Source organism: Polypterus senegalus, chromosome 13, assembly GCF_016835505.1.
Source record: "Polypterus senegalus isolate Bchr_013 chromosome 13, ASM1683550v1, whole genome shotgun sequence".
Classification (NCBI taxonomy): Eukaryota; Metazoa; Chordata; class Cladistia; order Polypteriformes; family Polypteridae; genus Polypterus; species Polypterus senegalus.
In genome coordinates, this window is record NC_053166.1 from 163,502,919 (window position 1) to 163,530,403 (window position 27,485).

The 27,485-nt window shown below is 54.4% G+C and overlaps 2 protein-coding genes across 4 annotated transcripts in view; one reads left to right on the top strand and one right to left on the bottom strand.

Moving 5' to 3' along the window:
* The window catches only part of rab11fip3 (RAB11 family interacting protein 3 (class II)), a 28,378-nt gene extending 10,048 nt beyond the window's left edge, over positions 1-18,330 (top strand). For 2 of the 3 annotated variants that reach the window (XM_039774602.1, XM_039774601.1), the window contains exons 6-15: positions 9,848-9,982; positions 10,811-10,846; positions 11,396-11,489; positions 11,589-11,692; positions 13,065-13,205; positions 14,930-15,011; positions 15,424-15,561; positions 16,248-16,403; positions 16,484-16,624; positions 17,190-18,330. In XM_039774602.1, the coding sequence (XP_039630536.1) occupies positions 9,848-9,982; positions 10,811-10,846; positions 11,396-11,489; positions 11,589-11,692; positions 13,065-13,205; positions 14,930-15,011; positions 15,424-15,561; positions 16,248-16,403; positions 16,484-16,624; positions 17,190-17,303 (1,141 nt within the window). In that variant the 3' untranslated portion in view covers positions 17,304-18,330. The remainder of the gene's footprint in view (positions 1-9,847; positions 9,983-10,810; positions 10,847-11,395; positions 11,490-11,588; positions 11,693-13,064; positions 13,206-14,929; positions 15,012-15,423; positions 15,562-16,247; positions 16,404-16,483; positions 16,625-17,189) is intronic. The other variant, XM_039774603.1, reaches the window with a different exon arrangement.
* A 78-nt stretch (positions 18,331-18,408) lies between these two features.
* LOC120543023 (probable G-protein coupled receptor 139) lies at positions 18,409-23,287 on the bottom strand. Its single transcript, XM_039775843.1, is given in 3 exon segments — positions 18,409-19,292; positions 19,295-20,098; positions 22,793-23,287. Coding segments are annotated over 3 exon segments (1,053 nt in total). The 5' UTR covers positions 22,911-23,287; the 3' UTR covers positions 18,409-19,161.
* Between the last annotated feature and the right edge of the window lie 4,198 nt (positions 23,288-27,485).

Here is a 27,485-nt window from a genome sequence, read left to right on the forward strand (position 1 = left end):
TGAATTCCAGAGTTGAGGTGCCCGCCTCACCACGTCTTTTAAGTTTATTCCAAGCAGACCCTCATTTGAAGATCTGAGGGTCCGGTTTGGAGTGTAAGATGGAGCAGATGATTGAAGGCTTTGTATTTTAAAGTCCGTTCTGATTGGCACAGGTCGCCAGTGTAGTGGCGCTCGGACTGGCGTTCAGCTCCATCCTGCACTCGTCCTCCACTCCCGTCTCTGCCAGCTTGTCCGCGGTGCTGAAGGCGCTAGAGACGTCCAGAAACAGAATTTAACGAGTGCCGTTTCTGGACTGTGATTGTTCGGGAGCAGCAGGTTTATCGAGGTGGTCCTCAAGCTGCATAACGACGGCCGTCTCTAGGATTTGACTTAAGAACGGCAGGTGAGAATCGGGGCTAAAATCTTCAAAAGCGGAGGAGTCGAGATTAGGGGTGTAACTACAGCGCTCTTAAGACCGTCTGGGAAGACCCCCGTATCTAATGACGAGTTTGCTACGTGCAGAATACCATCAGTTGGCACCCCAGGTACTTCTCGTTGGCATTGAGTCGAGGACGCAGGCGGAGGGTCTCGGGTGAGAGATGATGTGATGGAAATGAGCTCAATGTATCCTGGTGAAGAGTTGAAGTTGTGTATGACTGAGTAGTGGGGCTCAGGAGGGTCCGCAGTGTGGCGAGACGTGCCATGTCAGTTCTAATGTCACTGATTGTTTGACTGAAGAACACAGCGACAGACCGCCTGGCAGGTCTCACTGCGGGTACTTAGGAGGCTTTCCTTTGAGTTCAGCAGACCAGAGATCAGCCGTCGAGAATCCGACTCTTTGTAACGTCGAGAGCGACTGTGTTGTTGTGTTCTGTCATTTGAACTTGAAGATCTCCTGGTGGACAGTCACGTTGGTCTCCTCCATTGACGCTCAGCTCTCCGGCGTGTTCTCTTGAGGTCGGACACTCGATGCTAGAAGACTCTCTAACGTCGTCATCGTCAGCTCTCACTTGACTATTAAAATGGCTCCCCTTACTCTTTATTATCCTCGCTGTTGTCGTCGGCACCACAAACGGACTGACGGCGCTGAATGTTTGTAAGTTTGAAACAAGTGTTGTCTCTCGTTGGTTCAGTCTGACATGTTAATGATCTGATAGGTCTGACGTGTCACCTGCGCAATGTGACGCGTCTCGCATCAGAAGAAGAGGTCACGCTGACTGGCGATATGAACGTTAAAGTCGCCGACTCGTCACAGCTCGTAATTAGAATTGACTTTCAGTCTGAGAATTCCTCAAAGAAAGACGCGAGGCCTACACACGGATAATACGAGAAGGTGAGAATCTCCATGGATAACGACGGCGAGACGCTCGCACGACTTGGTGGTCCGCACGAGTAAAACTGAAATCCGCAGGCGCAGATTGGATGAAAATGGCCACGCCGTCTGAGCTAAGCCACGTTTGGCTCGGTGTAATAAAATCCGTGTTTCTGTCGCTAATAAGAGCGTCTCGGAGGAGCAGAGCGGAGTTCTGTGTGCGTATCGGCGTTTGGATCAGTTTTTTATTTCGTCTGCAGTCTGTTCTTGTAGTTTTAATACGTCGCTCATCCTCAGTGGTCACTGGAATGAAGTCATTGGCGTTTAGGCCACTCTGCCTTGATTAGTTATTCGAGTATTAATGCTGGCCACGTCGTCGTGTCCCAGCTCGGCTCCGCAGTCGCGTTACAGACGGCGTTAAGAGTAGAAACGGACACTCGAGGGACGCGACTCACCTCGCGAATTGTCTTCAGAGAGGACCGGGCGCCGAGTTTATTCAGAGGCAGGACGTCCCGCTTGAAGAGGCGCCTGCCGCCTTTCCCAGATGAGGTCCCAGTTGTCGATGAGCCCGATGTCTTGAGTCTCACAGAATCGTCACCGAGGTTATTAAAGTTAACGGAAAGTAAAATCAAAACTGAAACTGTTCTTAAAAAAACTTCATCGTAAACTGAAACGCAGCAAAAACGACGCGAAACGACGCAGCAAAAATTGTTCATTATATTCTTCATTTGATTTGTTGTTGGTGGCTCTTTAATGTACAGAAAGTCACAACAGAATCCTCGTCCCGTGGTTTGCTCCTCAAACGTCCATCGCCATATCTGAGCGCGTCAGAAAGTCGAGGGGAGGCCACTGCTGATGGAGAGCCTGGCGGGCGTCACACGAGATCGCCGTGTTGTGCTGACCAATCAGCTTTGCTTTCCAAACGTCGTTTAAGAACAAAGTGACACAAACAAAGGCAGCGAGTCTGCCAAGTGGTGAAAAGCTAAACGTACTTCTGGGTTTTGGTATTCATTCCAGATTTAGGGATTTGTCGTTTTTAAAAGGCCGGATATTGTGAAAGGAATCCATTAGTAGAATAATATTTGAAAATCTTTGTTTTTCAGTGTTTCTCTCTCAAATGCCGTCGACGTATTCTTTCTGTTCTTCACATCAACCTTCTCACACACATCACATACCAGGGAGTTTTCCTGCCTTTAATCTGAACCTGCTGCGGTGGCTCCGGGTGACTTCAGGTGGCTCCAGGTGTAGATCCCACCATATTTATTGTTCCTAATCTCCGACGTGGCCCCTCCTGTCCGCACTCCCATCGCCTGCTCAGTAGGGTTTGCTGTTCTTATGGTGGGCTACTCAAGTCCCCCCCCCCTAACCTCCACACCACCTGCTGCTTGTTCTTCGTTGCCCTCAACACAGCGAGGTGGGCTCTGCACACTCATTCGAGCCTAACAGCCTCCTCCTTCCTAAGCCCCCCGTGATTTTCATGAGCGCTTATCGTAAAGATTGTAGAATTGTGTAAAGTCGTTGGTATTCGGCGTCCGGTTTTGATTGTAAACCCAGCGAGTCGGCGTAGTAAACGTCTCTTAGGTGTGCAGTCCTGTCTGATTGTCACACTAAACTCCATTGGCGCTCCAGGCCACAACTACTAAAACTAAAACTAATTTATGAAAATAAAACAGAAATGTCTTTGTGAAATAAAAACTAATAGAAAAAGGCCAAACGATGAACATTCGCAGAGTCTGGACGAGGACGGGCCACTCAGCCCAACAAGGCTCACCAGTCGTCTCCATTTATTAACGTCCAGTCGAGTTTGGAGTCCCTCACGTCCTCCTGTCCACCACACCACTTCTGTCGTTCTTTGTGTGAAATTCGCCTTCACAAGTTTCCAGCTGTGTCCCCGTGTCCTTGATGAGCTCATTTTAAAGTACAGCCTTTTGAAGCCTGGAGACCCCAACTGCCCCCCGTACTCCAGATGAGCCTCACCAGTGAGTTGTAAAGCTGAGCGTCACCTCCTGTGACTTGTGCTGCACACGTCAAGGCGCTATATGACCTGACAGTCTGTGAGCCTTCTTAATGGCTTGTCTGGAAGTCGATAGCTTAGAGACTCCTAAATCTCCTCATAAGGTGGACTCTCGATTTTCAGACCCCCATTGTGTATTCAGACCTGACATTTTGACTTCCTATCTGTCATTCTGTACATTTCCTGACATTAAATGTCATCTGCCCAATCCTGTCTGCTGTCCAAGTCCTTCTGTGATGATATAACGGATTCCAGATTATCTGCTAATCCACCTCTCTTGGTATCATCTGCCAACTTCACCAGCTTGTTCCTTCTATTCCTATCTAAATCATTTCTAGATATTAAAATAGCAGCGGCCCCTCACTGCCCCCTGCTGGTCACCACTCTTAACATCGGCCAGCTCTCATGAGGTTCCTCACACCATCGCCCTCTGCTTCCTGTGTCTCAGCCAATTCTGCACCCCACACCCTGAACTGCCACTTCTTTTAACTTGATGCCCACCTCTCGTGTGGCACCTCATCAAGTCCTCATCAATCATCTCATCTGCTCCTCTCTCCTCGTCTTCTTTTGTTCTTCCTCATTGAATTCCAGCCTGTTAGTCAAACACGACCTCCCTCGTCTGAGCCCACGCTGACTGTCCTGCCCTTCCATTAATTGTCCTGTGATGCCCGTTAAGCTTACTGGCCTCTAGTTGCTCTGATCTGCCCGCTCACCCTTTTTATATTATGGGATGATATTTGACATTTTCCAGTCCTTCAGAATCTCTCGAGTGCTCAGTGACTTCCTAAAAATCTGTGTCAGTGGTTTATATCTGAACTCGCTGGCCTCCTTAAGAACTCGCGGGTAAATATGGTCTGGTCCAGGGCCTCGCGTATAACGGCGTGCGTAGAACTCGCATTATGACACGACGTGAGCACAAAAGCCAAAATGTGTTTACGTACAGAAAAATCGAGATGCAGGAATCTGTGCGAACTCCAACTTCCACGTCCTTCCGCTACTTAAATCCCGATCAGCGGGAAAACTAACGCTCGTGCACGCACTTTATGTCCCGCCCCAACTCCTCCCAGAATTACGCCTATTTGAATATGCAAATCAATATAAATCGCCCTTAAGCGCAGCCTTCTGTGAAAAGACAACAAGAAAAACACGGAGGGGAAAAATATACGAATTTCAGCGAATACCAAGTGGAGGCAAACAAAGGAAAAACAGACAATTAGTTCAAATAAACTGTGGAATAATCAACAAAGGAAGTCGACCGAGTGACACAGCGTGTTGGAGAAACTCGAAAGCTCACATTCACAAATCGCACAGGGACGGAAATAAAAAAGAAGTCGCATATCAAAGTCGCCGTGAAAAGAAGCCGAGTTGTAGCCCCCCGTCTGAGTGTCACATGACAGATTATTAGGGTACAGAGAAAAAAAAATAGGGACACGGTGGGGAAAAAACACGAAATGTCAACTTGAATCTCGACGTTTCCACTTTAATCACGTAGTTTATTTTGTCATTTAGTAGAACATCAGAAACTTCATCTTAAAATCGTTTAATCAACCAGTTTCTCAAATCCCATCGTAATTAAAGTCGCTCGTTAAATACTTTGTGTTGTATTTGATCTTCTACTCGTATGTGCTCTCTGTGTGTGAATCACTACGTGCTTCTTAAACCGGCTCTCTTCCTCCGACTGGTCACAGAGTCCATGACATTCGTGACATTCGTGACATTCCAGCTCTCTGAATAACTCAAACACTGAGACGTAGACGTGATGTCATTGTCATGATGATACGAGTTAACGCACGTTATTAAACAGGAGCTTCACTTCGATGTCATCATTTATTACAGCAGCACTCAGGGCGACTCTGACCAGTAGAGAAAGTCCAATGTCAGTCAGGTGTCTTCTGTGCGGTGGATGGCCTCGTCCGTTGTGGACACTGACAGCCGCCTCGAGCTCACGACACACGTTTCACTTTTGCCGACATTTCTCGCTGTGTCGTTATTTTCTCTTTCTATTTTATATTCAATATATGTTGGCGTGGCCGTCACTGCAGTCAGTGCTTTTCTTTACCAAGTAACCGATCGCCACACAATCCGCTCAGTAATGGACGTTGAGCCATCTGTTAGCTTTGAGCGCCGATTCATCAAAACGTACAGTTTGAAGTTCCAGTGATATAAATACTCCGAGTGCTGCAGTGAGAGGAATGTAGAAAAAGATGATCGGCTGTGACAACTCCTGACAGGAGGAGCTGAAAGAAGACGACGACGACGACGACGAAGGTGCAGTGAGAGTAACGACGCTAAAGCAGTTCTGCTATCTGCACTACTATGGCCGCTCTCTGGCCCATTCTATTGTTACGAGTTCATCACAATCGGACGCGTCACCCTAATAAACGATATGCGCTCAGTTTCAGAGTATTTCTAAAGTGAGGAGTCGCCGCACAGGAACAGTCGCACTGCTTTGACGCCGAGTGGCGCCAGTCTGCCAAACCGAGCGCAGAACTTGCGTACGCCAAGGCGTGAGGTACCGTGTTAAAGTGCGCGGCTTTACGCCAAGTGCAGGTTTCGTACATCGCGATGTGAACGTGGAAACGTGTCTGTGCGTACGCACCGTTCACACATGAGGCCCCTGCTGATTGGGTGATTTCATCTTATTTCATCATCACAGCTCTTCTCCTTCACAGTTTCCAAATCCCTCAGCACCTCCTTAGTAGTCCCTGTTACTGCTCTGAGGTTATTCACCTCCACACTTGTGAAGACCTCAGAATGATGAAAGTTTAGAGCGTCTGCTATTTCACTGTCTGTGTCTTCTAATTCCCTTCACTATTCCTGATGCTCTTCACCTCCTCCGTGACTTCTCTTACTCTTGTGCTCGTCTCTCCTTATCTGCTCTTCCTCTCCAGCTGTCGTCGTCTTAATGGCTGCCCTCCTGTTCTCATGCGCTCTACGATTCTCTTTGCAGTCATTAGTCTTATTTGTCTGTTTTTTCCTTTGCAACTTCTTTTTTAACTCTTTATTAATCCACCGTGGAGTTCTTTTATTTCCTATTAATTCCATATTTTAGGTCCGTGTCTGTCCTGCATTCCATTTCTAAACCTGCTCCGCTGCTCCTCGACTGTCTTCTCCCCGTCTGTCCTCCTTAGACTTTGTCACATCTGCTCAAAATTAGCCCACCAAAGTTCAACTTCACAATTTTAGTCTTTGTATCTGCACTCTTATAAAATACTGAGAATTGTATGACATTCTGGTCAGATGACCCTAGTGGTCCAATCACCTCGAGACCCTCAGTTCTCTCCTGATTATTACAGAATCCTAAATCCAGTCAGGCGTCACCCCGTGTTGGCTCTTTAACATGCTGTGTTCACAAACCGTCGCTGATTACTTCTAAAAACTCCGGCTCTTGTGCTCCTCCGTCTCCAAGGTTATCCCAGTTAATATTTGGATCATTAAAGCCCCCCATGACTCTAATATCCCCTTTCTGATATTACTAAAGAGATGTGTGTTGACGTGACTGTCTGAATTGGGTGGTCTCTAACACACTCCTACAATAAGACCTCCTTCCCTAATATTTTCCAGGCGAAGCCAGACGTCCTCACTAAGATGGGCTCATCTTCCTACTGCAGACGACTGACATTTAAATTCTGTGTGACGTAAACAGCAACCCCACCTCCTGTTCTGTTCTGTTCTGTCTCTCCTTCCTACTAATGTGTACCCCTCTCTGTTACACTCGTCTCCATCTTTATTTAGCCAGGTGTCCGTTATTTCTCTAACATCATAATTCTGCTCTGCTACATACAACTCCAGCTCACTTACCTTATTTTTGATATTCTAGCATTACGTGAAGTTATTTTTAATGTGTTACTCCTTCTACATTTAAATGTTTGCTTAGAATTTACATTCCTATTCATTTTTATTTCTACCCCGTTGTTTGTTCTTCCATGTTCAGATCTAAACCTGGCCTGTCCTAAACTCCCTGCCCCCCAATCCTCGACTAGCCTACACATACGCCCCCCCAATACATTGGTGCCCCTCCGGTTCAGATGTAACCCGTCATGGCAGTGCAGGTCCCATCTGTTCCAAAAGGAGTCCCAATGCCCCCTAAACCCGTACCCTTCTACCCTGCACCAAGATTTGAGCCACGCGTTAAGCCTTCTAATCTCCTCAATCTTACCTGGACTGGCGCGTGGCACAGGCAGAACTTCAGAGAAGACTACCTTGTCAGCTCTGCTCCTCAGCTTGGTACCTAACTCTTTGAATTTGGATCGCAGAACTGACAGACCACCCTTATGTATCTCATTTGTTCCAAAGTGGACAATGACAACTGGATCCACCCCCGCTCTGGCCAAGAGCCTATCCACCCTTCCAGGGAGGTCTCCCACCTGAGCACCCAGAAGGCAACACACCGTGTGAGACCCTCTCTCTCTCTGGAGCACACCTGCGCGTCAATCCCCCTAATGATTGAGTCCCCAACTGTCACTACCTCTCTCTTTCTGGGAACTGGTTTTGAGGTGGCCCGTTGGGTGACAGTGTGCACCCTTTACCTTACGCCTTGTGACCGTCACCCACCTATTCCTACCTGTCTGGTCTGGAACCTCCTCCCGCGCCACCTTAGGGGTGCCCACTATCTCTCTAAAGGACACCTGGGCCAAGTCCGCCAATTCTCTATTACAACGCAGGTCAGTTCAGCGACCCTGAGCTCGAGGTGCTGGATCAGGTGGCATCTCCTGCAGATGTGGCCCTCATAGACAACTGGCTCTTCCAAACCATCATCTAAAAAGTCCAACATCCAACAGGACTGGCATTGCACTGGCATCATTATTAAAATTTGACTTGAGATTACTAAGCTGCCTTAACTTCTTTCAGCTGCTCCTTAACTTGAATGGTGACACTAAGATCTGCTCCAGATATTTGACACCTTCTGTCCCCTTGAGCTCCTGTCCTGTTCTCCTCTCAGCTGCCTGCTGTTTGTCTTTCTAGGAGGTGAACTTTACTTTTCTGTGTCTCTTCTCCTAACTCTGACTTATAAGCTCTTCACTCGCACTGTTTGTATTAATGTCCCCTTACGCTGTCGCCCCCTTAACTGTTGTACCTGTGGACCGCTAAGGTCAGTTTAATCAAAAATAAACACACAAATTAAACTTTACGACCTCATCTGCTCCTACAGAAGCGTGTGCCTGATCGGCGTCTTAACGCTGACCGCCCGCTGACCTGCGCACTGCCGAGTCGTCTTCACCTTTTACTGATTTGAAGTCCGCCGCGGCCTCGTTTTCTTTTCCTTTAAACTAAGGAGTCGCCGTTCCGACACGCGGAGATTTCCTCACAGACGCCGATCTCCGCTACTGCTGCTTTCTCCTCTGCCGTCTCTCTCGATGCTAATTCAAGTACAGAACTTTTCCAAGCGCACTTCCGAACACCCACCGACTTTTGTTCTTGTGCGGGCGAAAAAAGCAAAAAAAAAAAAACACCTAAAGGGAAAAAAGCTTTAAAATCCCAAACGGCTCCTTAACGGCAACCAAAACCCGAGTTTTTAAGAGCGAAATGTGTTTCTTTTTTAATTCAAATCTCACACCACAGAACAAACCAACAACTCTCAGCGGACTAGCGTTTACAAAGCACACGTGACCAAGAAGAGAGCGCATTGTTGTCACTGGCTCGGTGGACGACGGTGACGTTGACCTCGTTTTTCTGTGTGTTTTGTCGTAAATGAACTCGTGTGGCCAAATGCAGCTTTAAGTCTCGTGCCCGCCTTGGCATTCTGTGACATGCCGTTCACTAAAGTTGGCAAACAACGTGCAGGAAGCGGCTGTGTGGGCACTTCACTGACGGGGGTTGGGTCCACACTCTGAACTCGACGTGGTGAATGGCCAGCTGGAGGGGCGGGGCAAGGCGGGAAGAGGCGGGGCTACCACTGCTTCAGGGGTGTGCGTGCGTCTCCGGTGGTCTGTGTGTGTACAGGCTGTCCAATCAGCAAGCAAGCTGCCACGTCAGGTCTGCCAGCTGTAAGACGGCAAATGGCACAGGTGAGGTGCCCTCCATACTGTCACCCCCTTGGCCGGTGCCCCCAGCTCATCTGCCCAAAATGGCTTGGGACCCAGCAAGAGGACCACCTGAAAGGAAAACCACAGGAGTGCCAAGGGTTCAACTGGCAGTTTTGGGTGCCATCCTCCCGGGGCCCTCTGCAAAGTGCACATGCTTTTGTGGACCAACACCCTCTGATCCTGGTACCAATGCCAGGTGTTCCAGCTGTGCATTTGTGTGTGCCCCTCTTAACACAAGTGCTCTTCTCTCAGCTGTGCATGCGTGTACCCGTGTTCCTCTGTGTGTGTGTCTGTCTGTCTGTGTCTGCGCCCCACGCCCCAACCCCCGCTCTTCTCTGGCTCTGTGTGTGCGCGTGCCCGTATTCCTGTGTGTGCGCGTGCCCGTATTCCTGTGTGTGTGTCTGCGCGCCTAACCCCCTCCCCGCTCTTTTCTCTGTCTGTCTGTCTGTCTGTGTGTCTGTACGCCCACCCCCTTTTAACGCCCCCCCTTTGCTCTTCTCTCCTTCTCGTCTCCAGCGCCGACTCTTTCCCTTCCGGTTTGCACGACTTCCTCCGGGAGGAGCTGCTCGACTTTTTCTGCAGTCAGTGCCACAAGCAGATTAACCGACTCGAGGACCTGTCTGCCCGCCTCAATTACCTTGAGATGAATAGGTAAAGCGTGCCACCTTGTGTGCCTGCATGCTGTGGCCCAGGTGACGCTCTCGCCGTTTCCAGCTGTGCCACCCTCGGCCGGCACCAGTTGACTTGGCACAGGCTACCACGATCACTCTTTTCAGACATGGTGGCTCCTGCACTGGTGCAGCTCGCTCGGTATTCTCCCCTGGGTGTGCCCGCATGTAGCCCTGGTCCCAGAGTCTGATTTTTTCTTTCATCCTCATGTTAAATGGGCATTTGGTCAGCAGCGGGCCATAAACTGGTGAAGCTGCCACAGATTTGGTATTTTGTGCCCTGTGAGGTACCACACACTGGTACCGCCACTTCCAAGTGCAAGCCAAACAGTGGTGCCCAGTGATCCCAGTAGCTACCACGTTTTTATGTGCCATACAGTGCCACCCCCAAGGTAGTTTTCTGTCATTTTGCAGGGTGGTCCTGAAGACCCTTAGTGGACCCCCCCAGGGTTACCCCACCTTAATATGCCTCAGAATTCTGGAGGCCTGCGTGGCACTGATGACTTCTGAATGGTCACTGTGTGACTGGCCACTTGAGTCCCTCCCCTAACTCTGATGTGGTGGCACCAAGGCAGATTAGTGGGCCTAGACCCTCAGCTTTGACCCCCGGAGGCTACTGGGTGGCCAGAGCTCACGTTGCCCTTGGCAGGGTTTGATGCTATGTGGCACAAGTTCCCACCAGCAGTGCCACGTGTGACATCTTTCCTTCCTGCATGCTGTTTGCTGTGGTTGTGTGTCCCATCGCCATGCTGTGCCCACGTGTGCCCGGCTCACCTTCAGTTTGCTAACTCTTTGTCTTTTTGTCTCTTAGTGCAAGCAAGCGACTCTCCAGCAAGAAGGTGGCAAGGTGAGTGGGACCTGACATGGCATCACACGGGTTCTTCTGTGACGTTTTCCCTGCTTGGCATGAGTGCCATGCTTTCCACTGAAGTGTGTGGCTCCACTCCGGACTGGCCAGTGAAGTGGGCGGCTCGCTCAGCAGATGGGCCCTCGTTTCCCTGACCAGGGTGGCCGTGTCATTTGTACGCCATGCCAGGGATCCTGCACTGGAGGCTGGCAGCCTTATGAAGCCCACACAATGCCCTCTAGTGGCCTCTGGATGTGGTGCCCAACACCACAGGTGGGCACAGATCCTGGTTAAGAGTGCCGGACTGACCAGTTGCCAGCTTAACATAAAGGTGGTGACCAGTCAGCTCCTTTTATAAAGTCCTGGTCGGCTGAGTGAGTCCTAAATGAAGCCCACCAGGCCGACGTCCACCCGCTTCATGGTCAGTGCAGGCATTCGTCACAAGAGGGGCGTGGCTGTCCCCGTGACCGACCTCGGCTTCGGCCTGGTGGGTGGGCATCAGGGTGGTTTGGTCACCGGTCACCTCTCCTGGTCTCCTCTCCCCTTCAGGCATCTCCGGCAGACGAGCGCCTTCTGTGCCGACAGCATGGAGGACGTGTCCAGGGACATCGCCGACTTTGCTGAGACGGACATCGCCGATAAGGTGGGCCGGCTGCTGTTTTGTGCTCAAGGTGGGAGGTGAGCACGGGTGGCTTTGAGGGGTCTCTCTGAAATCCTAAGCTGTGGCTGCCCCTCTCTGCAGGTGGTCCTACTGGAGAAGCGACTCATGGAGTTGGAGAAGGACGCGACTGCCAGCGGAGAGCAGCACACCCGCCTGCGACATGAGAACCTCCAGGTGGTGCACAGGTGGGCAGCGCCGTGCCACTCTGGTGGTCTGCATGCTGCGGACTGTGCCGTGATGTTTGACAGTGGTCCGTTGGGTGGTCCGCCTATGAGCAGAAAGCCGTCCGATTCCTCACGTTTAGGGCGTAAGTGACGGCGGTGACACACGTGAAGCTACGTGACAGCGCCGCCCAGTGGTGTGGTCGACATGCCGCGGTGAGCTGGCCCGTGTCGCGGGCAAACGGCAGCTCGCTTGATGTCGCCCTCGACTGCCTGCAGTGACGTTTGACTTGCAGCTCATCGCGACACGTCAGCCAAGGAGATCGCACGCGACTTTACGTTACCCGCTGTGACCGCGCCGCACGCGCTCTGGGCTGCCTTAGGTTTGGGGCAGGGGATGGACGAGACCCTCAAAGGATGCGTTGGTAGACTTTAGTATCCCGGGGGGAAATCTGGTGGCAGCAGGAAAGTACAAAACGGACCGGACATGTGCCAAGCAGCGTTAAAGACGCGCTCGAGATCAGTGAAGACGTGAAGAAATTACTTAAAAGCGTTAAAAAAGGAAAAGAATCGGGTGGACAAATGCGCGGAAACACGTCACGCGCCGAGTGAGTTATTTAGTGAGTGAGTGCACGCGCTCGCTCGCGCGCGCCCCTCTCCATTCGGTAAAAGCGTTGTGCCACTTCGTCTGTGCGTCTTTAGGATTAGCAGGCTGCAACGTTACAACCGAACACACGAGGGCGCGCAAACTCGCGCCGCCGTTCACTTCGTCCTCTAGGAGTTAACAGGATGAACGCTGGGAGAGGCGCACGCTGATGACGTAACGACGCCGACAAACACAGGCTTCCCGTGCGAGCAGCGGTAATAACGAAAGAATTTTAATAAAAGATAGAAAATCTCGACTGCCTGCTGCCCTCGTGTCGGCCTGGCCTTGGCACCATTCATGTCTTAGTGTCAGTGAATTCTGGCAGCTCCAGTTTGTGCCAACTGCACATTAACCCCATTAAGTCAAGAAGACCACCCACTGTGTAGCTGGGGTCTGAAAAGGGCATCAGTGCTGTGGCTGCCTCATCGACTGGCACTTTGTCTCTGTGCCCTCAGTTGGTTAACTCCATCATCCATTTCCGTGGCACGGCCTGGCGTTGTTGCTGGAGGTCCTCGGGGTCTGTGGGTGTGCCAGTGCAGTGGGGACAATCGGATCATGCAGGACGTGTGGGGTGGCATTTGACCTGGTGGCCATTGTGATCACTAAGATTTCGCCTTGGCTGAGTCGGGTTCAAGTTTCCTGATCGGCCCACCCCTAAGCACGTTGAGTTTTCCGTCCTTTTTGGGGCCAGCCTTGCGCGCCCGTTCAGCTCGAGGCCAACCCCTTGCCGTTTGTGCCCTTGTCCCACAGAGCCAACGCCCTGGAGGAGCAGCTGAAGGAGCAGGAGATGCGGGCAGAGGAGGCCCTGCTGCTGGAGATTCGCAGGCACAAGGAGGCGCTCTGCAAGGTGGAGAGGGAACGTGGCATTGAGATTGAGAACCTGCAGGCCAGGTGAGGGCCGTGGGGGCACCTTGGGCCAGGAGGGTGGGATGCTGTGGGACATGGGCACTGCCCACTGGCAAACTCAACAGGATCTAAAGAAAACGTCCCAGGTTAGGAGTAAGTGGGGATCCTGTCAGAGTATTACAGGGCATTATGGGATACATGGCACATTCCTCCTCAAGTATCCCATGATGCCCTCTAATACCCTCACAATCTCAGCAAACAAATGAGACGTGGCTCTAATGCCGTTTAGAACTGCCCTCGCATGTTAAGGCTGGCACAGACACGCCATGAGGTGGGTGGGCCCTGATGAGGTGGCTCTACTGCAGCTTATCTAATACACAAGGAAGCCCCCCCATCCGAACACAAACCACCCTGAGAATGAGCGCGCAGTGTGCCCGCCCGACCTATCATGGGCTAAAGACTCTCAGGCCTTCACCCGCCATCACGATTCCAAGCATAGAAGTGAGCCTTGGTGACGACCTGTCCCCGCGGTGACAGACTGACCAGTGACACCTCTGAGTGGTCACAAACGCCTCCAGTAAGCCGAGAGCTGCTGCAGGTGCCCATGGACACCAATAGGTCACCAAACCGGGGTGGCAGACGAAGAGACCGAGGGGGCTTTGTGCTCCCACCTTTGGCCTGCCGAGCCTCCCAACGGGTCTCGTCATTTGTGCTGCCGGATTGTGAAGAATCTGATGGAGGAGGAGGAGGGGCTTGAGGAGGAGGAGGAGTCTCTTTTGAGTTATTAAGTCCCGCCCCCTTTTCTCAGGGGTCTTCAGTGTCCTGGCTGTGTGTGCGCTGAAAATTCCAGAAGAATCAATCCAAGTGCTGTTGGCGAGTGCGTGACGGTCATGTGGATTATGTGACATGAGTGACGTCGGACCCCCTGGCCCCCCAGATGTTTTGGCTCCTGTCCTGTCAGTAACTTTTTTTTTTTTTTTTTCCCTTGATTGTCCATAAACTGTGAGATTGAAAGGACAAGTGACATTCAAGTGAGCACCCCCTGTGCTCGAGTCGGTGGGTGAAAGGGGCTCTACGTGTGCCACTCCCACTAATTGGCAGTGCATGTGACTCTCCATAGAAGAAGTGAAGTGCACGTCAGCCTGGCAGACACGAGAAACCTGGTACACCGCCATTGGCCCCCGCGCCCGTTTGGCAAACCCCCCACAGTGTTGTCAGGTGTTTGCCAGACCACCACGACCTGTGACATGGCCGACCCGCAGGTGTGACAGCCATAGGCCCCGGACCCCCAACTGGGCAGTGGGTTTTGTGCCTGCCAGTTTCCCGCTCAGTCAGTCAGCTGATTAGAGGGTCTCACCGCAGACTTGCATTCCAATGCAAGGTGATTTCTGTGTGCCCCCCCACCACCTTTTGTTTTCTTAAAACACTGAAGAAAAGCAGAATGGCTGAACTGGAGGACGGCCCACCGGCCCACCCTTTTGTTTTTTCTTTCTTTCCAATTCCTGATTTCATCCAAAGAATGGACGTCGAGTGTTTTGCAGATGAGATCAGTTGAGGACCTTCAGTGCCCCCTCACTTCAATGGCTTGTTGCTGGCACTGGCACTGTCTGCCAGCTGCACCATTTCCCAGGTTTGCGGATGGCACCTTGTAATCCATTGCTTGGGTGTCCTCTGCTCAGGTGTGACATGTGCCTGGCGCTGAGGGCAGCTTTGCCAGTGTGCTGCCCGTTTTTTGCCCACTTGTCATTTGTTTTTCCCCTTTCTGTCAGGCTGCAGCAGCTGGACGAGGAGAACAGTGAACTGCGCTCGTGTCTGCCCTGCCTGCGCGCCAACATAGAGCGGCTGGAGGAGGTGAGTCGGAGGGTCCCGCGGCGCACTCGCTAGTGGGCTGCCAGTACAAAGGCGCTATATAAAGTGAAGCTGGCTCAGTTACAGTTGAGGGTCGGCTGTCTGGTCGTGCGGACCCCCCACTTGATCACCCACCGCCTGACCTGGCTGTGACCCCAACAGGCGGAAGCGCTGTGGCATGGTGCCCCCGTGGGTGGGTCTGCGCTGTGGAGTGGTGCCCCCGTGGGTGGGTCTGCGCTGTGGAGTGGTGCCCCCGTGGGTGGTCTGCGCTGTGGAGTGGTGCCCCCGTGGGTGGTCTGTGCTGTGGAGTGGTGCCCCCCTGGGTGGGTCTGCGCTGTGGAGTGGTGCCCCTGTTGGTGGTCTGTGCTGTGACGGCCCCTCCGTGACTTTCACTCTCCTGCTTTTACACCTTCAGGAGAAGCGGAAGCTTCAGGACCTGATGGAGGACACCACCATTCACCTGAATGAAGAGCTGGAGAGCCGGCGCAAGCTGAGTGATAAGCTGGCATTCGACAGACACAAGAATCAGAAGGAGAAGGAGTCCACGCAGGAGGTGAGGTGGGCCGCCGGCCGTCTGTCCTGGTGGTCTCCTCCCAGTTTGAATGTGGCTTTTGGCCTCTGTGGGAGGACGTTGTCCTGTCATCATTACTTGGTGACCTTTCAAAAGAGGAGCTTTGTCTCCACCCGTTGGAATGCCAGGACTGATGCAGGTGACCCGGTGACCTGGTGGCAGCACTCGGGTTCTCTCTTGTGACCAGCGCGTTCAGCTTAGGCAGATGGGGGTGCGAGAGAGTGCCCGAGTGAGCGTGATGGGGTGCTGGTCAGGCAATGTGATGCCCGCTGTAATCTGTGGCAGCCCCCCTCCCCCAGTAAAAGAGGGGGCCATCACTGCAGAGGTGTCTGAGCCCCCCCGCTGGTACAGTGTGAGTGCTGCGGCTTTCCAAGACTGTGCCAACATGGGTGACGTCGGGGACCCCTCTGTTAGAACCCCAGCGGTGTAGTGCCCCCTGCTCAAGTACTCCAGGCGAGCGGCCAGCTGGTGACGTCGCCAGGGCCAACCCATCAGGGCCTGCGCCTGCTGCCACCTGCGGGACTCTAAAGTGCAGTGCTATATAGCGCCTTCCACCTTGAGCACCATGACGAGGCCCTCTGTAAAGTCAGGACAGTTGGTGACGTTCAGGACGCGGTGGTGACGTTCAGATGTGACCTCAACTTCCGATGCCGCTTTTCCCTCCCCAGCTTATCGAAGACCTGCGGAAGCAGCTGGAGCACCTGCAGCTCTACAAGCTGGAGGCCGAGGCCAGGAGGGGGCGCTCTGCCAGCGCGGGGCTTCAGGAGTACAACAGCAGGACCCGCGAGGCCGAGCTGGAGCAGGAGGTGCGCCGCCTCAAACAGGTGAGCCCCCCGTGGCACCATCAGCCCCGGAACCCTTTGCCGCTTGTCCCATTTGACATTTTGCTTTTCTTCTTCGGCAGGACAACCGAAACCTGAAGGAGCAGAACGACGAGCTCAACGGGCAGATCATCAACCTGAGCATCCAGGGTGCCAAGAACCTGTTTGCTGCCTCCTTCTCAGAGTCCCTGGCAGCCGAGATCAGCTCGGTGTCCCGCGATGAGGCAAGTCAGTCGCCTGCCCGTCCGCGGTGTGTGTTGTGATGGCTGCGTGTCTGTGCCCGAGTGTGCCAATCTGTAGTTATCTTGTGGCTCGATTCATAAGGGGACTTGCCAGGCTGTAAGGTTTAGTGTTTGAGGTGTGCCAACTGCCAACATGTCTGTACAGCACAAGGGGGACAGGAATGCAAATCGAGCCCGGTGCCATTTTAAGATCAAAAGATGACCTTACTAGTCATGCCACACCAAATAGCCTGGTGCCAGCTGTTTGGTCTCTGGTGCCTATTGTGGCACTGCCCCTTTACTCCAGTCTGTTTGGCCAGCCATGCCTGCCCACCCTTGACACAGATGGCTGTGCCACTGTACCCATCACAACAGGACAGGCCTCTTTCTCTTGGCCTAATGTGAGGGCCCATAGTTGAACGCAGCCCGCCACCGCCTCCTCCTCTTGTTGCCCTGGTGCCCCTTCTCTTTGATTGTCCACTTCACTGGCTTGATGCCCTCCCCCAACCGGGCACTGCCTGCTCTCCATGTGCCCGCCTGACGTGTCATCTCTCTGCTCTCTTTGCAGCTCATGGAGGCGATTCACAAGCAGAAGGAGATCAACTACCGGCTGCAGGATTACATCGACCGCATCATCGTGGCCATCATGGAGTCGAACCCCTCCATCCTGGAGGTAAAGTAACGCTCGGGCACCAGTGCACCCGACGTGGTGCCCCAGTTGGCACAAGGATTGTGGCCTTAGCTTGTCCAGAAACCCTGGGCAAAGTGTGGCCAGAAGACACATGAAGACATTGGACGGTGACCTTTGTACATAGTATTTGATGTTCTCACCTGGGCATGGTGCCCAGTGGTCCCTGTGACATCCTGGCATCACTTGGTGCACCTAAAGGAGGAGGGACCTTGGCTTGGACCCCAGGCCTGAGGGTGGCCAGCAGGCAACCTGTATATGAGTGCTTGGCACAGGCAGTGCTGTAAGGCGGGCCCAAAATTGACTTCTTGTTGTTCTTTCCTTGCCTGCTGATGCCACATCAGTGCTGGGCAGCACACGACCGGCCACACCAGTCTGAGTTGCATTTCTGGCTATTGAATTTCTGATGGGCACTCGCTTTGGAGCACAAGGCCCTCTCACTGACCGCACTGGACATTCTCCTCCTCTGTACACTGGCACAAGCTGGCACAAATGACATGGCCAGAAAGGTGACTTGGACCTGCTCCCCAGAGGGGCACAAATGAAGGAAGGAGCGGCTCTGCTGGCATTGAACGCTCATGTCTTAGTGGCCGGACACGTTGGTGTGATGGCACTGGTGCCCGTGGCCCTGCGGTGCCCTCGAGCGGCGTGCCCTCGGCTTTGGCTGTAAATGTGCTGTACATTTTGGACTTGGACTGTTTTTCTATCTCGTAGTTATTTTTCTAGCATCAAAGAAACGTTTTCATTGTCTGGAGGGGCACGACCCTTGGATGCCCGCTGTTTGCCTCCAGCTTTCTGCTTCGCTTTTAAGGTGGGGTGGGCAGCTGAAGAAAATGAAATGAAGGAAAGTGACTGTGGGGGAGCTGAGATGGGGGACCCCTCGCTGACCCTCCACTGTCGCCCCCTGCAGAGGACCCCCGCTGTATTTATTGTATGTTAAGAGAATGAGACGGCGCCCCCTGCTGTCGGGCACTGTGTACTCTGATGAGGTTTCAAATGTATCACCTGTCGAGAGGACGAGCCTGCTGTCTGTCTGTCTGTCTGTCTAATTGGAGGGGGGGGTGGGGGGGTCTTCTCATGCAGGAGGGCACACAGGCCACGAGATGGGCATCTGTCTGCCAGCTGTCCTCTTGGCAGTCTTTGTAGCGCCATGGTGGTGTGCTTTGATGCCTATTTGAGGTGGCATCAATTAGCACTTTTCCAGGCTTAGGTCCAGCCCTTGCCACTTAAGTACCACCACGGTGGTACGCGGGTTAGGTTTGAGGGCTGCTACCATCATGGACCTGCAGGTCTTTGCCAGGCCATTGTGGCATTGCTTCAGTTTTCCTCTCCAGTCCCAAGGATGGACCACTGGCTGGCGTGGGCTTCTGCCCTCAACTGCATGCTGCCAGGGTGGGCATCACTCAAGGATTTTTACACCCGCGAGTGGCTGGCCTGTTAGCCTGAGCCCCCCCAAAGTCAAGGGCACCTTTAGAGTGGCCCCCTGGGTGAAGGTGCGTTGGCCTGATGGCTGGGCCGGTGGTTGGGTGGGTCAAGAAGGAGGCGCGGGGGCTTCATAGGCCACACGTGTTACGGGGACGGAAAGCGCAAGTGGAGCTGTGCCCCCCCTACCCCCCCCACTTCACTGGACACCCGGCTGTCGTTTGTGGTTTGCCTTTTTAGGGAGAAGGGGCTGGGCATCAAGTTGGCACACAGGAGCATGGTGCCCCCCTCCCGGCTGGGGCCCCTGCCCCTCTCGTTTCTCGTTGCCCTGGAGTCGGCCAATAATCAGGGAGGCGCACACCAGAGCCCATCCGCCTTTATTTGCCTTTGACCTTAGCTGGGTGGTCTCCCCCTGCGCCCACCGCCCCCCTCAGGCCGAGATGTGCAGCGGCTTGCCGTCCTTGTCACCGGGGTAGGCCAGCATCCTGATGCAGTGCGAGTTGGCCGGCGAGATCCAGGGGCTGCTGCTGACGGACAGGTTGTGGTGGTTGGCGAGGGGGTGGGCCGCCTCTGGCAGCGGAAGAAGGCCTTGATCATGGCGGCCGCCACCCCGCGGAAGCGCCGGCTGATGAAGCAGTAGAGGAAGAAGTTGACGGCCGTGTTGAGCAGCGCCAGCATGTTGGCCACGTCCGCCAGCAGGTGCGCCAGGGGGGCGTTGGGGATGGGCGAGGCGTACAGGTGGTAGAGGACCACGGCCACGCGGGGCGCCCAGAGGATGGCGAAGACGCTGGTGATGGCCAGCAGGATGGCGGTGGTCTTGCCGGTGGAGTAGCCCCGCAGGCGGAAGCGATGGCGGCGCCGGCGCAGCTTGTGCACGATGATGGAGTTGAGGACGAAGAAGATGGAGCAGGGCACCAGGTAGACGGTGAAGCAGTGTGCCCACACCAGGAGCTGCTGTGCCACGGCGCTGCGGTGGTCCTGGCGCCACAGGTCCGGCCACCAGTAGTAGGGGGCGCTGGTCAGCAGGCACGTCAGGTAGACGGTGACGATGACACGGCGGGTGCGCGCCGGGTACGACACGCTGTGGTAGCGGAGCGGGTGGCACACGGCGATGTAGCGGTCCACCGTCAGGGGCACGGTGATCCAGATGGACGTGTGGATGGCGGCGAACTCCAGCAGCTCCACGGCCTTGTCCAGGGCTGGCGGCAGCGGGCGACTCAGCACGAAGTCCTCGAGCAGGAAGTCCACGAAGACGATGAGGAGGAGCACCAGGATGTCAGCGGCCGCCAGCGCCAGCAGGTAGTTGTAGGAGGACTTCTGCCGGCGGGCCACCAGCTGGGACAGGATGATCACCGTCAGGATGTTGGCTAAAGGGGCACAGAGAGAGAGTGGGTGAGAGAAGACCCCCTACGGCAGACCGTGCCACATGGCGGTGCCAGTGAACAGCTTACAGCGCATTGTCACACCCACCACGTGACTCACCCAGGGGCACACTGGCACTTGCCAATAAGGGGGGGGCCTACATGCAGCTTAACGTCACACGCTGACGTAGCACTTGCAGGTTGAGGGCCCACCGCAGTGCTGGTGTTCACGGGATCAGCAGCAGCGAAAGGCGCTATATCCAGTAAGCAGGCTCAGAAGTTCAGGGGTGCCGGTTAAAGACCCTCCAGTTCCTTAGCTGTGAATGATAAATCCGGGTGGTCACAGGTCTGTCAAATCCTGGCGGACCCTCACTGTATGCGTCCAGCCGCTCAGCTCCTGCTTGGTTACCCACCAAACGTTAAAGAGCCAACGCCATGTGCAGAGACCCCCGTCCCGGAATGAAGTGGCACTTTGCCCACTCAGCTCGGTAGTCTGCTATGGAAAGGCGCTATATAAAACCAAGCCTGCGATAGGAGAATAGCCAAGGCTCTTCAGGGTCCACACCCGACCCCCAGGCCACCTGTTCTGTCCGCTGACGTCATCACGAGACGCTGTCCCCGGGGCGGGTGGCTCTGCGACACACGCAGGTCCTCTGTTCCCGTCTTGTTAATGTAGCGCCTTATCGCCCCCCACCTGGCGTCCACGAGCATCCTGCGTCCTAACCCTAACCCTTTCCCTCACGGGCGCGCGCCTAGCCGGCTCCTCAGCGCCCCCTGCTGCGCTTTCTGCTCCGCCGCCTCTTTAGGGGGCCGCCCTGCTAATCCGCCTTAGCGCCATTAATCGTCGCCGTCGCCGCCGCCTCGACAGCTCATTAGGCAGAAAAACGAGCCGTCAACGTCGGTCTGTCTGTCGGTCGGCCGGCCGCGCGCCCGCACGTCCCCAACGCCGCTGCGCTCGATTAGCGCGACGTGCACATCAACCTGAGCGTGCAGGGCTCTGCGGCGGGGGCGCGCGGGCCATCGGGGGCGCTCATCTAGCGCCTTTCACTTCGCTCTTTTCTGCACCCTGAAGACAGAACTTAAAAATGCGATCGAAGGAGACCCCTGAAGAGAAGCCGCCGTGGCCGGGCGAGGACCCTGGCACGAGAGGTGAAGGCTCATGCGGGCCGTGTGCCAACATGGCACCTTCTGGTGGCCGCTGGACTTGCTGAGCCCGTTTATGCCACGGGATTTCAGTTCGGGAGTTTCAGATTTGTTTGGAGGGGCAGTTTACAGAAAAGCCTTCTCATTGGCACACGCTGGCACAAACTCCTGCTGCCACAATGCTAGCCCCAGAAATGGCGAAGGGTTAATTGCTGGCACTGCCAAGGGCAGCCAATCCAGGACTTTTAGGAAGCAGAAGGTGAACCAGATGTGCTGAAAATACCTAAAACATGGGGAAAACTTGAAGATACTGGGCACCTTTGGTACTAAGCTAAGGGTCTCTGAGCTCATTGAGTAGACTCACGCTGGGTTTGAGGGCACTGCACTTTTGATGCCAGCCTTCAGGGTGTGAAGTGCAAGGTCGTTGGGCTAGCGGGTACCAAACTCTTTTAGCCAGTGGGATCCGAGGTCTGCCTTCCCAGGTGGGCACTATCACCTGCTTCTACCCACGGGGTAACAGAGGGCCCTGCCCTGGCATGCACGTGCCACATAACGAAGGCAGACTTTCGTCGAGAGCCTCTGTGGGCAGGAAGAAAATGTAATTAATGGCTTCGAGTGGCTAATTAGTTAATGACATGGCAGTGATGGATAGAAGACGAGCCTCAGGGGCTCAGCAGCAGGACAGGAGTGGCAGGGGAGTGCAGGCTGAGCGACAAGCACTGGGCCACCGCGGCGTGGCACGGCTGCCTGGCTTTCTCTGTCGTCTCAGACCGACTGGCCTCATTTTGTAATAAAATAATGGGCGCCACCATTGGTGGGAGAACCAGAATGACAGCCTCTGGTGCCAGCATCCCTCTGCCACCATCCGGACGTTGCGGTCCTCAGACAAGTCCATCCGGGAGATGACGGTGGCCTTGACACGTTCAGCAGCTACCATTCAAAGACATGCGGGTTCCAAAAGAGCAAGTGACACATTTTTATGCCAGCCTTGGAACAGGTGGCACCTGACCTGTAGAGGGTCGGACGCAGGTGGTCCATAAACTGAACTGAAACATAACCAGGTGTCCGGACTGGCATCTGCTGATGCCACTCTGCTCTGTCCCCGCTGTGTCCTAAAAGAGGGACATCAAGAGCAACAAGTCGAGCCGGTGGGCGACAGGCGCCATACGCACAAGAGCCGTGAAACTTTGATTATGAATGATTGGAAAGGACTCATCTTGGGGGGGCTCCTAACTGGCAGCAGGCATCCCCCTTACTGGGAGAAGAAGCGCCGAGTGGCCCGCCAGCCGCTTTCAGCACCGCGGACAGCAACACGCAGATTTACTGAAGGGGCAGGCGGGGCGGGGGGGCTTGCGAAGGGACCTCAGCGACCTCAGCTGGGTCCACAGAGTGACAGGCAGGCAAGTCAAGGTCACACAGCTGTGACACCGGTGCCACACACCTGCACCCTGAGCGCCCACACAAAGTGAGCCCCCACTGGCGCAGACCTTTAGCATCAGAGATGCCACTTGAACCCCGCGGTCGGGCACCCACCGAAGACCAACGCATGCCACTTACCCGGCAGCCCAAGGCACAGCAGGACGCTGTAGTAGATGACCGGCACCGGACCCAGCGAGCAGCCCCGCAGGCTGGAGGGCAGCGCCGAGCTGTTGCTGAAGATGTGGCTGTGCTCCATGCTGTCTGCGCGGCAAGCCCGCGGCTGCGGCTGCGGCTCCTTCCCGGCTTCCCGTCGCGTCCTGTCAAGTCGAAGTCTTCCCGCCGAAGCTCAACATGTGCGGCAGGCGATCCGAGAGCAGCGCCAGCCAGGAGCTCGTGCATGAGGCGGGCAGGTGCGTGAGGGCGCGGGGACGAGGGCGGCAGGCAGCCGGCGAGCGTCCGCATGAGAGGAGAAAAAGCGGAAAGCGAGGAGGAGGAGAAATAGAAGAAGAAGAAGGGCGGCCTGTGCGCGACAGACACAGAGAGAGAGAGAGAGAGACCCCCGGAGGACGTGGGCACCACAGCAAAGCGGCCGCCGCACGCAGACGCAGCACCTGCTGCCCGCACTGCCGCCGCGTCGCGCACACGCGTTAATGAGGAGAGAGCGCGCGCGTGCCCGCGAGTGGAGGGACGGGGGGGCACTCAGCACCAGTTGTCACCTGCACCTACGTGCACACGCAGCCCCTCCACACTGGCGGGCACATGGGTCCCGGCACAGCACGACTGGCACACCGCCGCTGCCCTCTGCCTTTTTAGTTTTATTTCTGCCCCATTTCTTGGAAGCTGGGGGGGGTTTACCTCCTTCACCACAATCGTACCCAATAACCCCGTGCGCGCACTCGCTCACGTCTGCCCCGCGGTCGCATAACGCGGCTCGGCTTAATAAACGGAGTCGGTCATAAATATTTCAGAGCGCCATTATGAAGATTTGACGTTTGCTGAATTCACCCCCGCCGAGCTGCGCCATCGGCTTTGTGTTTGACAGCGACGCTGAAGTGGGGACAGGGGGGGGGGCAGGACATGAGCCTTTACAAACGATATAAGTGGCCAGGGAGGATCCAACTTGTCACCTGCACAGGACTCCGAGGACATCAGGCGGGCATCGGGCAACACAAGACGACCCGAAAGAAACTGCCTTCTATAGGGCGACCTGCTGTGTGACGCCCAGGACGTCTGAGGGGACATGAAAAGGGACACACCAGGGCAGGACATGTGTATGGCATATGCAACCACACCACTAGAGGGAACTGTGGACGTTCATGGACGTACAGGGCGGGGGTCCACCAAGAGGAAGGGCAGAAACCCAAGCAGCCAAAGTTATATAGCGCCTTTCACACGATCTATCTATCTCTTATATAGCGCCTTTCACTTTTTATCTATCTGTTATATAGCGCCTTTCACTTTTATCTATCTATCTATCTGTTATATAGCGCCTTTCACTTTTATCTATCTATCTGTTATATAGCGCCTTTCATAGCTCTCTTTGAATCTCATTACTGCTCTATAGAGCGCCTCTTGACATCTTCCCTAATTTTCATTTCTTTTTCCTGCCACGTCCCACTTTAGAGTGTCTTTGGGTGATGACACCTGCAGTTGTGCCCCCTTTAGTGCCCTTCTCCTGGGCTGCTTTCTCCTTCTCCCTGGGCATCTGGCACTGGCATATCCTGCCACGTTGGTGTTTCATCAGTTCTCCGGCGGTCTGCCTCATCCATCCTCATCAGGTCTCCTGACACATGGCGATTGCTCCAGAGGAGACTTCTGCATGTGGGTGCCACCTGACTGCCCACCATGGAGGAGCTGCCCATTACAGGGCAGCCTGGTTACCCCCTGAATTCTGCCGTGCCAGTCTTCAAGGTGTTTCTTGGCCCTAAATTTAAGCACAGACTCCAGAGCGGTTGGCACCGTCTCATTGAATTCTCACTTCCTGCCCGCCGTGTGGCATTTCAGTCTAAAAATGGCACTTCCGTGCTTTATGAATATTTTACCGTAGGGTGATGATATGTTTAAAAATTCATCATCATCCACACTGTCATTAGTTTAATGTTGCATGGCACTCCCTCAGGAGTGCCCCCTTGTGTCTGAGTGGCTTATATTCCGCATACTTTGGGATGCCAACCTGTCACCTTAAGGAGCAGAAGGGCCCAAGTTGTTGAATGCCCTGCCTGCTCCACTTGTGCCCTGGTCTCCTCCCTCCCTGCCATTCAGCTCACTAGCAGGTCAGGGGGTTACTCTTGCCAGGAGTGCCATGCCATGCTGCTCTTTGTGTCTCCAGTCTGTATGACACCCCAGACTCTCCTTGTGTCTCTGGGGCGACTCTGATGGAATGCAGCACACATCTGAGGGGACAAAAGTTAAAATGGCCTTCATGCCAGCCTATGTCCCTGGTGGTTCAGCACAAAAATGGGGGGGGGACGCCCACCACCACAATGTCCTCTTAGGTCACCACAGCCTGTGGCCGCACACGTCATCCCATTTCCCTCTATTTCTTTGTATGATGTGACTTTCCACAGCCAGGGCCTCGCGTGCCAATTGGAAGGGGCACACGGTGGTCCCCAAGGCCCAATTCACTTACAGAATGGAGGATGGCAGTCTCCTGGCACTTGGCTGGCGGAAATTCCATCAGATGTGACATCCTCTGCAGATCACAGCAAGTCCTGGCAAGAAGAGCTGAAGCGGTTAGGGTGGCCCGGGAGTAGACAGTGCGGGCAGCCTGGCACCGCACCATCTTGACAGGACAGTGTGCGTTGTCAGTTCTCATCCAGCACCAGACAAGGTCACTTAGGTGGACTGGCACAATGGAGATGGAGCAGCCTGGTTTTATTTCACATATGATGAGGCTGGCAGTCAGTCTCTTGGGTGGTGGCATCAAGAACATCAAGCGAGGATGCCCAAATGGAGTGCATATTGGAGTGCAGAGGGTCTTTGACTCTGAGCACTCAGGGGGTAAAGAAGGGGGTGAAATGAGGACTGTATGTCTGCAAGGACATCTGCCAGTCCAACATTCAAGGCCTCCTCCTGTCCTGCACGCCACCAGTAAGCCTGAGGAGACCAGAGGGTCAAGTGGTCTGAATCCTCACAGGCCCAGTGTGGGGTCTGCATGTCCTCCTCGTGCCTCCTGGAGGAGTTTCTGGGTTCTCTGGTTTTGGCTGACATCCCAAAGGCAGCAGAGGGCAGAAGACTCAGACCTTGTAAAAATAACCAGACGGGCAGTGCCAGGCATCTTCATTAAAATACCACACGACACAGAAGTGACACAGCGACACAGACGTCAGAACTCAGGGACGAGCATGACGAGGACAGGCCCACTGCCACTTGACTAAGTCCTGCTGCCCACCACACTACCTGGCCACTTATGCCAACTGCCTGTGGCTGTCTGAGTGAAAGTCACCCTCGGCCAGTTGCAGTCCGTGTGCCCGCCGAGCGCTGCTGACTCCCTCGGACCACTCTGATGGTTCAGGACCCCCTCAGTCGCTCTCCTCTTTTCCTTCTCCAGCTATGTTGGTCTTTTTTTGTTATTCGGAGACCCCAAACTGCCCCCGAACTCTTCAGCTGGGGTCTCAGCAGTGCGTCATTTAACTTCACGATGTCCCTGCTTGTGACATAAGCTGGGGGTGCTGCTGGAGAGCAGAGAGCCACCCAGGAGGCCACAACCCCTGAAAGGCACTATAAAGGCTCAAAGGGTCTCCTGCGTGTCACGCTGGGCAGAAGAAAAGAAGCCATTAATGAGGGACAGCTGGCAGAGCACACACGAGTGGCCTTCCTTGGAGCCATGCCAGGCGTGAAGCCCAGCTGGCTCTTACTTACCTTAGTCATGGACAGCACTCACCCTGAAAGGCGCTATACACTGTGCCCCTTTGTCCAGTGGCCTTATTTCTTCACTTGCCAGCTAGCATCTCCGTGCCAATCCCAGCTTATCTGCCACTTGCCCTGTGAGTGGCACAACTTCATTTCAGTGCGGGCAGATTTCCATGGCTGGCAGCATCTACCCCTTAACTTGAATATTATTGGACTGGCACTGCACAACTTGGCAGAGTTTCTGAGCTTAAAGAGCCATCGCTGTGCCCACCTGAGACACACAGGTCAGCTTCAGCCGTTGGCTGTCATCTTAAAGGGACAGTCAACATTCAGCTCAGGGGCACTGCCTAGGGGGCCCACTGAGCGGTCTTGGACTTGCAATGTGGCACTCAGCGCCTGTCATTGAGGGGTCACCTTGGCACAAAGCCACCAAGCTGGAGCCCCAATGGGCCAATTGGATGAAAATCAGCACACCCTCCAGCCCCGAGTGCACAGGCCTGCCATCTAGGGTGCATGTGCCAGCGCGTTCACACTGCCTTGTGATTAAAGCGTCAGTGATGAAGCAATATGGCGTGCGCCAAGAACAAAAGGCACCCGCCGCTTTAAAGCCCTTTGTTCTCCGAGTGAAAGCCCCTCGGCAGCCATTGAATGAGGCTTGAAGAGGACAAAACGCGCAGAGCCCGAGGTGCCAGGGACACAATGGCGGCGTTTGAAGATCACTTGGAGCCACAAGGATGGCGGTGACATCAGAGTGTGGCACACACACACACACACACACTGGCATGGCACGCCGCTTGATTCAGAGGGATGGAACAGTGGTGGGCGTGTGTGCGGGTCAATCTATAAGGGAGGGCACCTTCCTGTCCACTGGGCCAGACCCATGCCACCCTGATGTCTTGCCACTGACTCAGTGCCACCCACCCTTTTGTTTTTCTTCAAAAATCCCCCAACTGACGACTGCCATATCTTTGGCAACATG